At 45.3% G+C, this 16,493-nt stretch overlaps 1 protein-coding gene across 1 annotated transcript in view; it reads right to left on the reverse strand.

Annotated features, from left to right (window-relative positions):
- The window catches only part of LOC115478998 (plexin-A4-like), a 950,498-nt gene that overhangs the window by 475,045 nt on the left and 458,960 nt on the right, over window positions 1-16,493 (reverse strand). Inside the window, 1 exon segment of the mRNA XM_030216702.1 lies at window positions 3,603-3,703. Within this exon segment, the coding sequence (XP_030072562.1) occupies window positions 3,603-3,703 (101 nt within the window).

Consider the following 16,493-nt stretch of genomic DNA (forward strand, 5'->3'; position numbering starts at 1 on the left):
ATGGCCGCCGAGAGTTGAAGCGACCTCGCAAGACTTCAACTCTTGGTGGCCATTTTGAATCGGCGCCGAGATCAGCAACAGGATGCAGGGCAGCACTCCGGGCAGCAAAGAAGGGGCTCTTTCCTGCCCTGAAGAGGTCACTAGACCACCAGGGCAGTAGAGTAAGGTAAGGGAAGGGGGTGACGGGGAGGGGAATGGAGTGGAGGGGGGGTGATGGGGTGTGTGGCAGGGGGGAGGGGAATACATGACAGGGGGCGGGGTGGGTGTGAAAGGGGCGGGTGGGGTGTGGTGGGGCAGGGCATGGGTCCTTTTTTGGGGGGGACCAAATATGGTAACCCTATATTCATAAGCATTGTGCTGTTATTTTGTTTGTTTTTAAATTTAGTGGCCATTTTAGCATGCTTGCCACTCCACTGTAGCTGGGCCTGACTGGCTCACTGTGGTAACCTTGCCACCCATTATGGCTGTAGAGTTTGCACTGTGGGTGGCACCAGCCCTGTTTCTACAGAAGGAGCCTACACTAGTCTTACAGGCTGTGTAAATAAGCAAAAAGCTGAAGATATTCAGCCCAGGGCATAGGAAGTGAGGAATATTAGGTAATCTCTCTGCATATTTTTGAACTTCACAGGATGAAGGCCACCGCTTTAGGATTCAGTCTTCAACTAGTGCTTGATTGCAATACACCCTTATCCAATGATATCATCATGGCATATTGATTTATTTGGATTCAGTTCACATTTTCTTTGCTAGCTCAGAAAGTTATGTTCAAGTATGGCAAGTATTTCCCTGTCTCCAGAGAACTTACAGTCTAAATTGGATCTGATGCAACAGAGGGTGAGATGGACCTGCTCGACATCATAGGGCAGGCATCAGTGGGATCTGAACCCTGGTTCTCATTCCCCCACTGCAACATTTTAGCTAATACCCATTCATTCAATCATTTCCTTTAGACGTATCGAATGATAATGATGATACAGTTTCATTAGGCAGAAGATTTCATACGATAAACTTGTTCTTTCATAAAATCAAATGTCCCTTCTTGCAGCTTCAAGTTACGCTCTGTCATCCTCTGAACTACTGGACATCAATCTATTGTTTAACTGATGAACACGCTGTTAACTGTAATAACCATGATGCAGTTCACAGGGACTAACATTACTAACGTGATTTAATGCACACTGACTAATGCAAGCCACATTGTTCTCCATGGGGCCTATTTTCTTACTAAGGGGACAATTCAAAGGGGCGGACGAGTGGCCTAGTGGTTAGAGCACCCACCTTGACATCCAGAGGTGGCCGGCTCAAATCCCACAGTATCCCAAATATACTTTTCAATATGCCTTACAATAAACAAAACCTTCGCCTTCAATCTAAATCCTCTTTCACCTCTGCTTATGAGCGATTGTTTTTAAATCATATAACGACGTTATCATATCTATACTCTGTAAGCCACATTGAGCCTGCAAAAAGGTGGGGAAATGTGGGGTACAAATACAATAAATAAATAAATAAACAACAGGCAAGGTTTACAATACCATAAACAAAATATCAAGTAAGAGCAGAGTAGCACGAATAAGAACTAAATAATAAACCACTGATGACCAGTTACGATCTAACACACTCCATCAATGGGTAGAAACCTCTCAGAAAGGCACATTTTCAGTCTTTTGCTGAATACCAAGTAATCAGGCTGACCCTTGATGGCCACTGGCAATGAGGTCCATCACTTAGCACCTTGGTCTGCAGAGTGAATCGACTTACAGTGCACTCTCTTGCAATCTGGAAGATGAAGTCTAAGGTAGTCCCTAGAACCAGAAGTTATATTGCGTAATAGAATAGTTACTAAGGGCTGCATATAATCCCGTGTCATGCCATATAATACTTGAAAGACAAAAATTCTATCATGACGTGATACCTTGAGGACAAGCCTAGCTGCTATATTTTGGGGCATTTTCAGCCGTTTTAGGGCACCCTCCTTACATCCATCATAGATGGAATTGCAGTCATCGAATTGAGTTAAAACCAAGGATTGAACTAGCAGTCTAAAGATGTCAAGCGAGAAATATGATCTGATTCTCCTCAGCTTCCAAAGAGACCTGAAGGATTTTTTTTTAATTAGCTTGTTATTCAAATTGCACGCGGAAATTAGGCACGTCCAAATTTCTGGTGAAATTTTGAGCAGCATATAGAATTAGACCGCAAGTGACTAGTAGTAATAGTGAATTTATTCTTTGCTGAGGCACATAGGGCCTTGTTCTATAAAGGTTATGCTCCTAAATTTAAGCTTCTAAATTTATGTGCATAATTTATGCTCCTAAGTTTACACTCATAAATATAGGAGTGTAATTTAAGCTCCTCAATGTATGCTAAATTTAAGAGCATAATAGGCCCTAAATTAGGAGCATAAATTACGCTCCTAAATTTCTGAGTGTAAATTTAGGAGCATAACCTTTATAGATAAGGCCCATAATGGCAAAAAACAGGCCTCGGAAGACTGGCTTTGCAGAATGGTTTTGAAATGTCCAAAGGTGGGGCAATTTTTACACCTATAGTCCCAACGTTCCTCAACAAGATCATTTTGAATGTATCGGACACCGTCAAGCAGTGTGCTGGACTCTGATTGGGGAGACTGTTCCTGAAGAAGAATTCATCGAAACAGAATTTCGTTTGAGTAGCTACCCCCTCTTTTTTTATGGATTTAAGATAAATGCCAGCTTGGATATGTTTTGTATTATATCTTTTTTAGGTGGTTTCTCGGAACAAACTTGGACACTTTTGAATATTTTCTTCGTTATGATTGAGTACAGTTTCACCACTGTATTGAAATTGAATTATGTGTCATGGCGACTGCTCTTTTGCACTCGTGAGGAGTATATGATGCGAGGACAGCATTATAAGAAAGTAGGGGTGGACCATCAGCCGAAGGTCATTAGAATCAACTTTATTCAGCACCACACGTTTATATGACCCAGAAGAAGCAACTTTTTCAGCACCATATACACTTGTGGTGCTGAATAAAGTTGCTTCTAATGACCTTCGGCTGTTGAGATTTCTTGGTCTACCCCTACTTTCCTGGACCGCCTGTTGGATTACACACAGGGGTTTTTACCTTTACCTTTCGGTTATTTTTTGGCGCATTATAAGAAGCTTTATGTACTGGCGGCTTTTTGTTTAACGGCTCTCGGACTCGGGTGAGTCCTTACTGAAACCCCTCTTCATTTCTAAAAGATATAATTGATATAGCTCGTGTTCATCTGGCACTCAGAGGGTGGGTTTTAGTTTTTATTGTACACAAGGTCATGACGGTCACAAAAGGCAGAGAGCTACAGAGGACGTTTTCTGGCAAGCCTAAGAGGATTTTGGCATCTAAAAATGAAAAAGGTTGCAGCACTGAAGAACAGAATTCTCTTCCTTTCAAGAAGAAAGGTCAATAGGTTGCCTTTGTGAACAAACCTGATCACACTTTCAAGTGACTGCTCCTTGTTCCACAGGGAACAACCTGTCCATTAGCTGCTCGTCAGGGTACAGAGACCAAGTGAATAAGGGAAGAATGAGTAAAGAAATTTAACAAGAGAGAATAAATCCAACCAGCCTGAACTTACATGTTATGAAGCACACACCATCCGCAGTGGGGGTCTCCTGAGCCCAAGCACTCGCTACATGTCCCATACTGTCCACAGGACTCCACAGGAACTCTGGTCAGCTGCAAGAAAACAGAGACACAATTATCCTCTGCCCCGGCCTTCTCTGGTCCCCCACCAGAAGAACACAGACGGCAGCTCACTTCCAGGGAGGGGCTGTTTGTGACCACACAGGAAATGTCAACAAGATATCTCACATTGTTGCATGTCATTAAAACCTGAAAATGAGCAAAATTTGTATTTTTTTTTCATTTGTCGATACCAGTGCGTAGTGTTTCAAAAGAGTGTGCGCTATACAAAACTCTGGTCCCGTGACCAAAAAAATGGCTGAATGAAAATGATCGAAACAAGGATTTCCAGAGCTGATATTGAAAACAATGTGAAATAAACATTTTCTAGCTGCCCAATCCTATTCATTTCTCCTCTAAATACAGAGCCTTTTCCAAAAGCACTGGAAACCTCCGGCACAGGGCGGGTCTGCATTTTTTACACTCATAGGCTCTACATGGGGGCATACTCTCTGGTACTATGACACAATGGACCTGCCGTACAGTGAGGGTTTTTCTGCAGTGCATTTTGCTTAAGAATACAGCACACTGAAGGCACAGGAAAAGAGGTTATTTGGGTCCAGCAAAACCGACCCTAAGCTCCTCTCATCCACTGCCTATGCTTACTTGCTAAGTGGAGCCTTGTAGAAGAGATAGCACCTCTCTGTCATCCCAAAATGCTCATATTTGGGAAGTCAAGACAAGTTCTTCTTGTACCTCATCATAATTTTCAGTTAACAGAGGGAGGCTAATTTTGAATCTTCCTAAGGTGAGGGCAGTGCATTTTGTTTAGCAAAAATGGTGCCGGTAGTCAAATGCCAGGCCACCCTTCAGGGGTGCAGTGATCATTTTTTTTTTTTTTTTACATTTGTACCCTCGCTTTCCCACTCATGGCAGGCTCAGTGCGGCTTACATGGGGCAATGGAGGGTTAAGTGACTTGCCCAGAGTCACAAGGAGCTGCCTGTGTGGGGAATCAAACTCAGTTTCTCAGTTCCCCAGGACCAAAGTCCACCACCCTAACCACTAGGCCACTCTTCCACTCATTGAGGGACTCACCCCACAATAGCCAGGACCCTTGCAACCAGTCATAGACTCTATGGCAAGGCAGAATTTGTATATAGAGCCTGAGCTCTTTCATTAAAATATGAGAACCATGGGTCAAGTTTAGCAGACAGTGGAAAAGGTGCCGGTACTCAGTACCCCCCAAGAACCCCCTCAAGAAAAGCCCTGGAGGGTATGTTTCAACGACCCTTCTTTAAAGATAAGCACTGCTTTGAAATTTGCCCTAATTGTGTGCTTATTAGGTACTCCGTCGATATTATACTTACAACGTATTATATCTCTGTTATTTGAATTTCGGTGCTGTTAAATGTGTATATTTTTGACACTGTTTCATGGCAGTCCTATCATTAGGTTTCAATTTGCTGTTTTCAAGTTGACCTGATTTATTGTATTTATATTTTATTAAGGTTATGCTGTTAACAAAATTGTAAGCTTTATGTAAACTGTACCTGCTGTACACCGTCTTGGGTGAATCTCTTCATAAAGGCGGTTTATAAATGCCAGAGCAGTCCTATTATATAGGAGCCAGTTTGGTGGGTGCTCGACCACCTCCAATAATGAGCAAACACTTTGACTGTGTCTTGGGTTTAGCATCCCCATCAATTTAAAAAGGTTGGCTCCTACTGCTGGTACTGATCATTTCTATAGTGCTACTAAATGTACACAGCACTGTACACATTCCCCTGGATTCTATACAGTCATATTCTGGATTTGCAAGCACAAATTAATTACTTAACAAGCCAATCAGCACCGATAATTGCCATTTAACAAAGCAATTATTGACACTAATTGGCATTAATTGGAATTCACGAGCAGAACTGTCTAAGCATCCTATATAATAATTTCAAATTCTAACGTTCCATGTCTAGCTGCCTGGGTTCATAACATCTCCTGGCTGCCTGGGTTCGTAACATCTCCTGACGTCAGCCAGCCTCCAGCGTTCCATTCCCCCTCACTGTCCCGCCCTTGCGTCAAGACGTAATGATGTCAGAGGGCGGAACAGTGAGAGGGAAGGGAACGCTGGAGGACAGCTGACGTCAGGAGGGATGTTACAAATGGAACAGAAGCCAGCGCCAGCCAGAGAACGTTCAGGTACAAATCGAGGGGAGAGGAGAATCGCGGGACATCGAGGAGAGGGAGGGAGGAAGGGGAGGGGAGGGCAGGGCAGAGGAGAATTGATGGACATGGATGGGATGGGAGGACAGTAGAGGAGAGAATCGTGGAACACGGATGGGAGGGCAGGGAAGAGGAGAATCGCTGGACATGGAGGGGAGGGCAGAGGAGAGAGGGAAAAAAAAAGGCTTACATGACAGCCTTCCTAGGGCCCGTTTAATTGTTGAGGAAACGGGCTTGGTTCTACTAGTATTCTATAATGTGATGCAAGTAAATTCTAAGTCGCATAGTTTAAAAGGGGGCGTGGCCATGGGTGTGGAATGGGCGGATCGTGCGCATTTCTACAATCTATGCACATTGTTATGGAATACACCTGGTCTGCGCCTTCTCTAGGCGTCGGCATTTACTGCCCGTGACTAAATTTAGCCATACGGATGAATGCTCAGCAAATTCTATAAACTGCATGGAAACAGTACGCCTAGACATATTTAATTTTGGCATCAATTTTTCTTAGGCGTGTTATATATAGAATCTAATCTATTATGGTCTAGATTATACGGCACCTTGAAATTGGAGCCAAATAAATACGCCTAGATGTATTCTATAAACTACACCTAAAGTTAGGCACAGTTTATGCCTAGGGTCCGTCCGCACAACTACATGTAGTCATGGGAAATGTACTCCAAGTAAAACTTGGTGTAGATGTCGGCGACTAAGTTAGGCGCAGAGTGGGTGTATTCTATAACAGCGCGCATAATTTATAGAAACGCCCACAATCCGCCCATTCCATGCCCCTTTTTCAGCAGAGCGCATTAGAATTTACACGCATCACTTTACAGAATACGCTTAGCAAGTCGTGCACTTAAATTCTAATTAAAGCCAAACAGTGTCAATAATTACTTGTTAATTGGCAATTATCGGTGCTGACTGGCTTGTGCACACAATACAGAATATGACCTGAACTGCACGCACAATTCGAGTCGCACTATATAGAAACTGGGCGTATATGCAGGTAATTTCTCTGTCCGTAGTTGGCTCACAAACTTTTAATCATTGCTTATTCGTGATGCCGCTTTCACCTTCATGTCCATGCGGCGGCTGAATTGAGACCTTTTCAGCTTTAACTTGGCCTGGTACATTTTCAGGAACATAAAATGTGGAAACATGTGATGGGACTCTTTCTATTGGGTAATAAATGTGCCTTTTGGGGGGGGGGGGGTCTAGAAGGGAAGGCTTTCCTCTTTCCTTCTGGTGTAAGACAGCACTGAGCATATAGAGGGGGTCTTCTCCCTGCATGCTGAGGTATTCCACTTAGGACAGTGATTCTCAACCAATGTGTCGGGATATGTCACCAAAAGTTTGACATAGACAGTAAGCCTGTGCTTTACTAAATAACTATCTGTCCCTGTTAGCTGGGGAGAGAAGAGACTCAAAAGAGTGAAGTACTTGAAATCCCTATTAACTGGTCCCCATATCTACTTTCCCACTACCCCAGATGATAGCAGTACCAACTCGAAATGTTGCCGTTCTGCTATTCATAGGTTCTGTTTTTTCATGGTTTCAGGATAGCATATTTGCAGGGTTCTGTGTTACTGTACAGTATCTGGAAGTGGAGAAAATTTGTGTTGCTGTTTCTGAGGTGACACCAGAATTTAAATACACATTTGTTTTGTATGGCAAGCTATGAGGGTCGAGGGAAAGATCCCAGCTGTATACTCCAGAATGGGTTATTGATGTTGATAGTAAGTTAATTGAATTTGTCTACCATTCAACCCCATTTCATAGTAACATAGTAACATAGTAGATGACGGCAGAAAAAGACCTGCACGGTCCATCCAGTCTGCCCACGATAAACTCATATGTGTATACCTTACCTTGATTTGTACCTGTCTTTTTCAGGGCACAGACCGTATAAGTCTGTCCAGCAGTATTTCCCGCCTCCCAACCACCAGTCCCGCCTCCCATCACCGGTTCTGGCACAGACCCCATATAAGTCTGCCCTCCCCTATCCTAGCCTCTCAACCACCAACCCCTCTTCCCCCCGCCACCCAATTTCAGCTAAGCTTCTGTGGATCCATTCCTTCTGCACAGGATTCCTTTATGCCTATCCCACGCATGTTTGAATTCCGTTACCGTTTTCATCTCCACCACCTCCCGCGGGAGGGCATTCCAAGCGTTCACCACCCTCTCTGTGAAGAAATACTTCCTGACATCTTTCCTGAGTCTGCCCCCCTTCACTCTCATTTCATGTCCTCTCTTTCTACCGCCTTCCCATCTCTGGAAAAGATTCGTTTGCGGATTAATACCTTTCAAATATTTGAACGTCTGTATCATATCACCCCTGTTCCTCCTTTCCTCCAGAGTATACATTTCGAAATTTGTATATAGTCCTAAGCCAGCATACAACCTATATTTCTTTAAGAAAAAATAAAATTTGATCATTTTAGCAGTTTATTAAAAATAAATTAATGTCCCTTGCATAATTATTAATAATGAAATATTCATGATTTTATTTTTGTTCAGCTGTGAATTTTAATGTTCAGCGCGTCACACACATGAACATTATCTGTCAGGTGTGTCACAACAGAAGAACGGCTGAGAACCAGTGATTCAGGATGACGATGTAGCTCCAGGTCAAAAGTGACAGAGATATGGAGTTACAGAAAAATGTGCTTGCCATGGAACACAGTAAGGATTATCTGAGTCTGTCCCTTTTCACCCTGCGACTCCTCTGACCCTGCTTCTTTACCTGCTCAGACTGATCTTTGATCAAGGCTTGCCTCATGCAATAACACACATGCACATACGTCTTAAAAATCTGCCTTGAGTCTCGCATGCCCAAATGTTGGACACTGGGGACCCCTTTTACCAAGCTACGGCAAAAGGGGGCCAGCGCTGGCGTTTTACACGCGTGCCGAGGCCCCTTTTTACAGCAGCTGGTAAAAGGGAAGTCTCACTTTCCGACAGGCAATGGCCAGGCGGCAAGTAAAGCACTTGTTGTGTAGCCATTTTTTTTTGGGGGGGGGGAGCACTTACTGCCATCCATTGAGGTGGCGGTAAGGGCTCCCGTGTTAACCCGGCAGTAACCGGGCAGCACTCAGACCGCCAGGTACACTCCGGCGCTACAAAAATTAATTCATACTGCTGCGGTATCCCGGCGGTACTTCCTGTATAGCGAGCGGTAAGCCCGCATTGGTCATACTGCCGCTCAATAAAAGCAGCCTTGTATTTGTCACAGTGACGTTCCTAGGGGGGCTGACACCCGGGGCGGATCGCCGATGCGCCCCGCCCCCCGGGTGCAGCGCCCCCCCCCCCCCCGGAACAGCGCGACGCCCTCCCCGGCGAAAGAACCCCCGATCCCCCGGCGAAAGAACCCCCCCCCCGGGTGCACGCCGCTGGGGGGGTGCCGCACGCCTGCCGGCTCTTCGTTTTCATGCTCCCTCTGCCCAGAACAGGAAGTAACCTGTTCCGGGGCAGAGGGAGCATGAAAACGAAGAGCCGACAGGTGCTCGGCACTCCCAGCGGCATGCACCCGGAGCGGACCGCCCCCACCGCCCCCCCCCCCCCCTTGGTACCCACTGATTTGTCAGCATGATGTTCCACTCAGCACTTTCTCCAAGATGGCAAGTTGTTGCGGTCACAGAAAGCTTAGCCTGGATTTTTTTTATTTTTTTTTTTTTTGTAGCAAATAAAGTGGCAGAGGATGAACACAAGAACAGTACATCCTTAACCAGGGTCATTTGCTATTAATTCCATCCTCCCCATTCTATTCTCGGCTAAATGCATCATGCATCTGCCGCAAGAGTGGATCAAATGGAACACAGAGTGACACAGGCTTTCAGTGTGTGCACGGTTTCACTCATTCAAAAAGTACAGAGACCAGGGAACACTCAATGAAATTGCATGGAAATACTTTTAAAACAAATAGGAGGAAATATTTTGTCACTCAAAGAGTAGTTAAGCTCTGGAACTCGTTGGCAGAGGACGTGGTAACGGCGGTTAGCGTATCTGGGTTTAAAAATAAGGTTTGGACAAGTTCCTGGAGGAAAACTCCACAGTCTGTTATTGAGATGGGCATGGGGGAAGCCACTGCTTGCCCTGGGATTGGTAGCATGGAAGGGTGCTACTAATTGGGTTTCTGCCAGGTACTTGTGACCTGGATTGGCTACTTTTGGAAGCAGGATTCTGGACTAGATGGACCATTGGTCTGACCCAGTATGGCTACTCATGTTCTTATATTAAGTTCTTATTTGGGGTTCTGAATGGAATCTTGGTACTCTTTGGGGTTCTACATGGAATGTTGCTACTATTTGGGATTCTGAATGGAATCTTGCTGCTGTTTGGGGGTTCTACATGGAATGTTTGGGTTTCTGCCAGGTACTTGTGACCTGACTTGGCCACTGTTTGGAAACAGGATACTGGGCTAGATGGACCATTGGTCTGACCCAGTATGGCTACTCATGTTCTTATATTATGTTCTTATTTGGGGTTCTGAATGGAATCTTGGTACTCTTTGGGGGTTCTACATGGAATGTTTGGGTTTCTGCCAGGTACTTGTGACCTGACTTGGCCACTGTTTGGAAACAGGATACTGGGCTAGATGGACCATTGGTCTGACCTAGTATGGCTATTCTTATGTTCTTACGTAAATATCATGTTGGTGCTAGACCTCATGACAGCCATTTTAGGGAACCAGCTACCCAAGTCAGGTACCCCACTGGACCACCAGGATTCTTCAAGTTAGAAGTAGAAAGGGTGGGGGTGGGCTTGGCCAGTCTTCTTGGCCTCAGAAGGGTTTGGAAGCAGACCTGCCAAGTCTCCCACTTTTGCAGATCATCTCCCACACTCCCGCCGTGGAGCCAAGATCTCCTGCTGAGTGACCTCCCCGTCCAGTGGCAGCAGGAAACACCTTCATAAAATGTCATCTCCTGCTGCCGCTAATCCCACAGCAGCAGGTGATGACATTTTATGAAGGCGTTTCCTGCTGCTGGACAGGGAGGCCACTTCTTTTGCCACTGGCTGTGAATCAGCGTGTTCCAGAGGTGGAGCTATGAGTAGGACAGGGTGTAGCTATACGAGGGATTGGGCTGCACAGAGCTGTAGGCAGAGTGGGGCAGGCTGGGAGCAGGCCCTAAATGGGTCAATAGTGGGTTGGCTCCATTGGCTGCTCTGTAGAAGGAAGGGGTTATTTGAAGGGTGTAGGCGTGTGTACTATGGGAATTCAGGGGGCAAAGGGATCAGAAGAGAGGGTCTTGTGCGCTACTGGGTGGGAGGAAGATCAGCTTTGTGGGGGATGGAAGAAGAATAGGGGGAGCAGAGGAACCTTCATCCCTTATGCAGGTCCCAGCCGATATTCAGCTGTGGCCATGGTGTGAGCAGCGTATGGCGGCCAGAGGAGCGGCAGTCGGTGGGTTGGCGTCGGTGAGGTCTGAGGTGTCAGTCTCAGAGTGGAGACTGGACTTTCACTGTGTAGAGATACTAGTTCTTGAACAACAGACTACTTATGTATTGAGTGTTGCTTGGTTGAATTGACCCCTGAGTCAGGCGTTCGTTTACGCCGAAACACGGCCTACGTGAGGTCATAATAAAGCACACATTCCATTCTCGAGAGCCCTAAACAAAGGCATAGAGGAGGTAACCTGCATTTTTGGCACAGAGAGGCGGGTACAACTCTAGCCACCTTGTCAACAGACTAGATGAACCAACGCTGGTCTTTATCTGCTGTCTGGTACTATGATTCTGTCTCCAAGCTTGCCCACTTGTGTATTTCCTAAGCCCTTAGCACATGTATGCTGAACTTCTTTTGTATATCTCTTACCCGTATCTGCCTCTCAGACTTCTGCATACCATATGTGGTAAAAGCTACGGCAGAAAGTCCATGCTGTGAGGGCTGAAGATGGAAAGTCTGAAATATGCTATTGCTAAACAGCTTTTCGTATTTAAATGCAGGTCCCTGACTCACATTAGTCATTCAGATCTAGGTCCTGAAGAGTTGAAAAATGGGCCGAGTGCCTCTCTCTGCCATGCTCATCTATCTCTGCTGGTCTAAAGGATTCCATTAGTTTAGAGGACTGATATTAACTCGAATTCTCCCAGGAATCTTGAATTGTCAGCAATATGAACTCGAGGAGGTTTTTAACTGCGCCCAGCATGAATGCTTTCCAGTCTCAAGGTATCAAAGTTTAATTGGGCCGAGAGTCCAGTACAGGCCAGACAATTTCCAGAAAGCAGAGCCTTTGGAGAAAGTTGAGCTCTGTAACTTTAAGATTCTGCAGAACAAAGAGCTCCTTCCTCCTTCTCTTTCTAGTCTCTTTTCTCAACTTTATCTCCCTCATCTCCCCCTAATTGTACAGCGCTGCGTAACCCTAGTAGCGCTTTAGAAATGTTAAGTAGTAGTAGGTCATTGCCTATCTCTTCCTCCAAACATATTTGTCGCCACCCTCTTTCCTCCACTTTTTCCTCTTATATATGTCGCTTCTTTTCTTACTGTCTTTCTTTCCTTCCCTTCCCTGCATCTCTATCTATCGGAGTGGAGGAGTAGCCTAGTGGTTACTGCAGCGGACTCTGATCCTGGGGAGTTGGGTTCAATTCCCACTGCAGCTCCTTGTGACTCTGGGCAAGTCACTTAACCCTCCATTGTCCCAGGTACAAAATAAGTAGCTGTATATAATATATAAACCACTTTGAATGTAGTTGGAAAAACCACAGAAAGGCGGTATTGTAAGTCCCTTTCACCTCCTTTTCTTTCTTTGCCTCTCTTCGCATCTGCTGCCTCTGTCCCTTCTTCCTGACTCTTGACACTTAAGAACCTGACCTTTGCTTTATGGATCATTCTACTCATAAAGCTCCAAGACTGAAATCAATTCTAATTAAATGACTACGTTTACTGTATCGACAAATCAACAGAATCCACAACACATTAGAAGAAGGTTACATCTGTGAGGGAGCTCGTAAGTCAGTTTCAAGCTGGGCTCAGGGTGAATGTGGGACAGTGTTCATAAAGTCCACTTTTTGGCACTGATATGGCTAATTAAGGGGTCCTTTTACCAAGCTGCGGTAACAGGGAGCCTGCGCTGGCATCAGAACGTGTTTTTGTCACACACTGAGGTCCCCTTTTACCGCATCAGGTAAAAGGCGGTCTTTTTTTTTTTTTTTTTAAGAAATGGCTGTGCGGCAAGTGAACCAATTGCTGCGTGGCCAATTTGGGGGGGAGCACTTACCGCCACCCATTGAGGTGAGGGTAAGGGCTGCCACGCTAACCCAGCGGTAACTGGGCAGCACGCGCTGCTCCTGCCTGATTACCTTCCTCTGAATATGAACCTGACTTTTTCCAAATTGTTCTATGGTTAAACGGTTCTACTCTGTGAACCTGAATAAAATCAATACAATACTGCAGCAGGAATCATTTCTATTAAGAATACAACCACGTTCTTCAGAAGCATTCTCACTTTAACTGTGATCCCAATTTCAGAATTGAACACCTTCCACCCACCTGTTAGCCCTACCTCCAGGCAAGGAGAGCTTCACCTCCCAGACTACCAGTCTAAAGCCTGAGGCCTGGACTCTTATGACCTCAAACCAAGAACAGCTACCATACTCTCCCACCCCCAAGACTACCAGTGTAAAGCCTGAGGCCTGGACTCTTATGACCTCAAACCAAGAACAGCTCCCATACTACCCCCCCCCCCCCCCCCCCCCAAGACTACCACTAAAGTCTGAGGCCTGGACTCTTATGACCTCAAACCAAGAACAGCTACCATACTCCTCCCCCATCCAGTTACCACTATACCCCCTCCCTCCCAAAAAAAACCAATCCCCTCCTCCACCCCCATAATAAGTAATAGGCATAATTGATATGAAACCTGTAGAGAACATAGCTACGAACAGTCGGCAAAAGTGTCTTCAGATAGTGGCCCCAAGTGAGGAAAAAGTTCCTTTTTCTCTTGAGGTGAGTGCGAGCCTCCCAGGACTCCCACATCATGTCCAACTTGTTTTAAATCTGACAGCAAGGGTGAATTTGCAAGGGTGAATCAACCATTCTCTATCAACTAATTCCACATCACTCTTGAATTTCGAAGTATAATCTCTCTCAGTCATTTCCCAAAGCTGTCTCAGGCTTCACTACGTGGTCTCTTCTCTAACACTTTTTAAAGTATTTATTGAAATGACTCATTTATATCTCAACATAAAGAAAATCTCTGAATTAAGTTCAATATTGTCCCTTCTAATTTTACTAATGATATTTCCAGAGGATGGGCATTTGTGGTATAGAAATGTTCTCCTTAGAAGAACAGTGGACGTGCGTAGATTAGTATGCGACCACAGTCACTGGTCAATATTCAAAGCAAGTTAACCAAACAGAAATGGCCGTCGACCAGTTCTTTTGCTTGGTCATGGCTATCTGGTCATTTTCAGCGACACTCAACCAGTCATCCGTATCCAGTTATTATGTGAAGCTCCATTGGCTCCCTGTGCAAGCCAAGAGTTTGTTTAAATTTTCTTGTTTTGTGTATAAAATTATATATGGCCTATCCCCATTTTACTTATTGAATCATCTTGTTTTTGTTAATAAAAGAGTCACCAAGATTTCAGAACCTTTCACTTTTCCTTCTCTAAAAAAATATGAGAAGAACTAGACTAATTGATATTCTTTTTTCATATCAGGCAGTTTGTTTGGATAAGCTTATTAAAGACTAGGAAAAAAGGCCCGTTTCTGTCAGAAATGGTGGGCGATGCACGAAGGAGGGGGGGCAGGGCCTACTCGTCGCCGTGCGCGCGTTGCGGCTTTGTTTGTTTTTGTACTCCTGCTCCTCCCCCTGTATCTGTGGTGGTGCTCCCCCTCCCCCTGCGTCGGTCGCGGTTTTGTGTGCCTTCTGCCTTTCCTGCCCTGCCGTCATCTGTCCATGCAACTTGTGGCTTCTGCCTTCCCAGCCCCGCCGGCGACATCATCGCGAGAGGCGGGGTTGGATCGCCCGAGCTGTCAGTAGAGCGTTTCTGTTGTGCAGTGTAAAAGTAATCCTCTCCACATCGTCGCCCATCCAGAAGGGTCGTCCAATGACGGTATTTTGCCGCGCCTTCTAGGGGAGGTTCGCCCATTGAGGACCTGCCTAACGCGCGGCTCAGCCAATGGCGGGAGAGAACACGTCGTCGACATAATCGCGAGAGGCGGAGGAACGCGAGGGCAGAGGGCGAGCTACAGGCAACAGGCCAAACCGGATATCTCGGGCACCTCAACATCCGGCTTGAGGCTTCAATGGAACGTTGGAGGTGCCTTTTATATATATAGACTAGGAAAAAAGGCCCGTTTCTCAGCGCAATGAAACGGGCGCTAGCAAGGTTCTATAATGGTAGGGGCCCCCTCCCTCCGTGTGACCGTCAGACGTTGTCCGTGGTTCGCTCTGTGTGGGGAGGGTTTTTTTTTTTGCTGCGCCTCCGTGCCTGTGTCGTTTCCGTTCCGGCCCTCGAGTGTCATTGCTCCGCCCTCGACGTCATCATGTTTTGATGCGAGGGTGGTGCAGACACTCAGGGGCACACCGGATATCTCGGGCGCCTCAACTTCCGTGGAGGCTTCATTAGAACGTTGGGGTTGCCTTTTATATAGAGAGATATCATAATGTCTTGAGTGTACAACCAATTCCGCAGACAGATTAAAACTTACCTATTTAGAAAATTTGTGCTAAATAGAGTATGTAGCTCAGAGATGTTCTATTTTTGTTAGGTTATGTTTTGTTATTCCTGAAAATGTCCAGTCTTCTTTGATGTGTGATCTTCACTGAACTGACAGGTATTTAGCGGAATATAAATTTATTGTTAATGTTAATGGTAAAAAATGACCAGTTGGCATCAAATTTAAAGCCAGCTATGTTGGGGGCATTCCAGCAGCATTCTGGGGGCAGAGTCTGGTTATGTCTCAATATCCAGACCTAACTGGCCAGGTTTAGCTGTCCTATCTTTATGCACTAACCCATGACTGGTTAAGTCTGAATATGAACTTAACCGGTCATGCGCTAGCCGGCTTTAAAACCCCCCAGAAATTCAACACTAATGCCTGCAAAGGGCCCGGCATTGAATATCCAGTTTCGGTGCCGGCAGCAGAAAAAAAAAACCACTGTCCACCGCCTGTTGAGTTTTGAGTGGTAACTCTTCTCATCTTCATTTTCCCCAGACTGATTCGGTCCAATATTCAAAAGGGTTTAAACGGACAGTTAAACCACAAGGAGCGTAGGTCGTCCAAATTCTGCCACTTGAAAATTGTGATTTGGGTGTTTTTGGCAGAGGGACTTTTTTTGCCCTTTTTGAGAGGCCCATCTGCTTTGAAAATCAGCACCATAGTATTTCTTACCTTGCCTCAGAAAGCCTTCATTGACTTTGACTTTCATAGGGAAAACAAAGCCATGACTGCAAGACCCACAATGCATTCTGATATAATTTAGCCCTTAAAGCAACTTATAGATTCAGTGTGGCACATCATCCGTGCGGAAGCTACATTTTCTGTGTATCAAGTTCTTCTTTTCCCTTCCATTTTAACCTTTACAGATTTCCCTCACTACAGGGCTGAGGTAATAAGGCTGCAGTAAAAATCCAAAACCCAAATCTCAAGTTATAAAATTATCTTGCTGCTATGTATTG

This window comes from Microcaecilia unicolor, chromosome 10, assembly GCF_901765095.1.
Source record: "Microcaecilia unicolor chromosome 10, aMicUni1.1, whole genome shotgun sequence".
In the NCBI taxonomy this organism is placed as follows: Eukaryota; Metazoa; Chordata; class Amphibia; order Gymnophiona; family Siphonopidae; genus Microcaecilia; species Microcaecilia unicolor.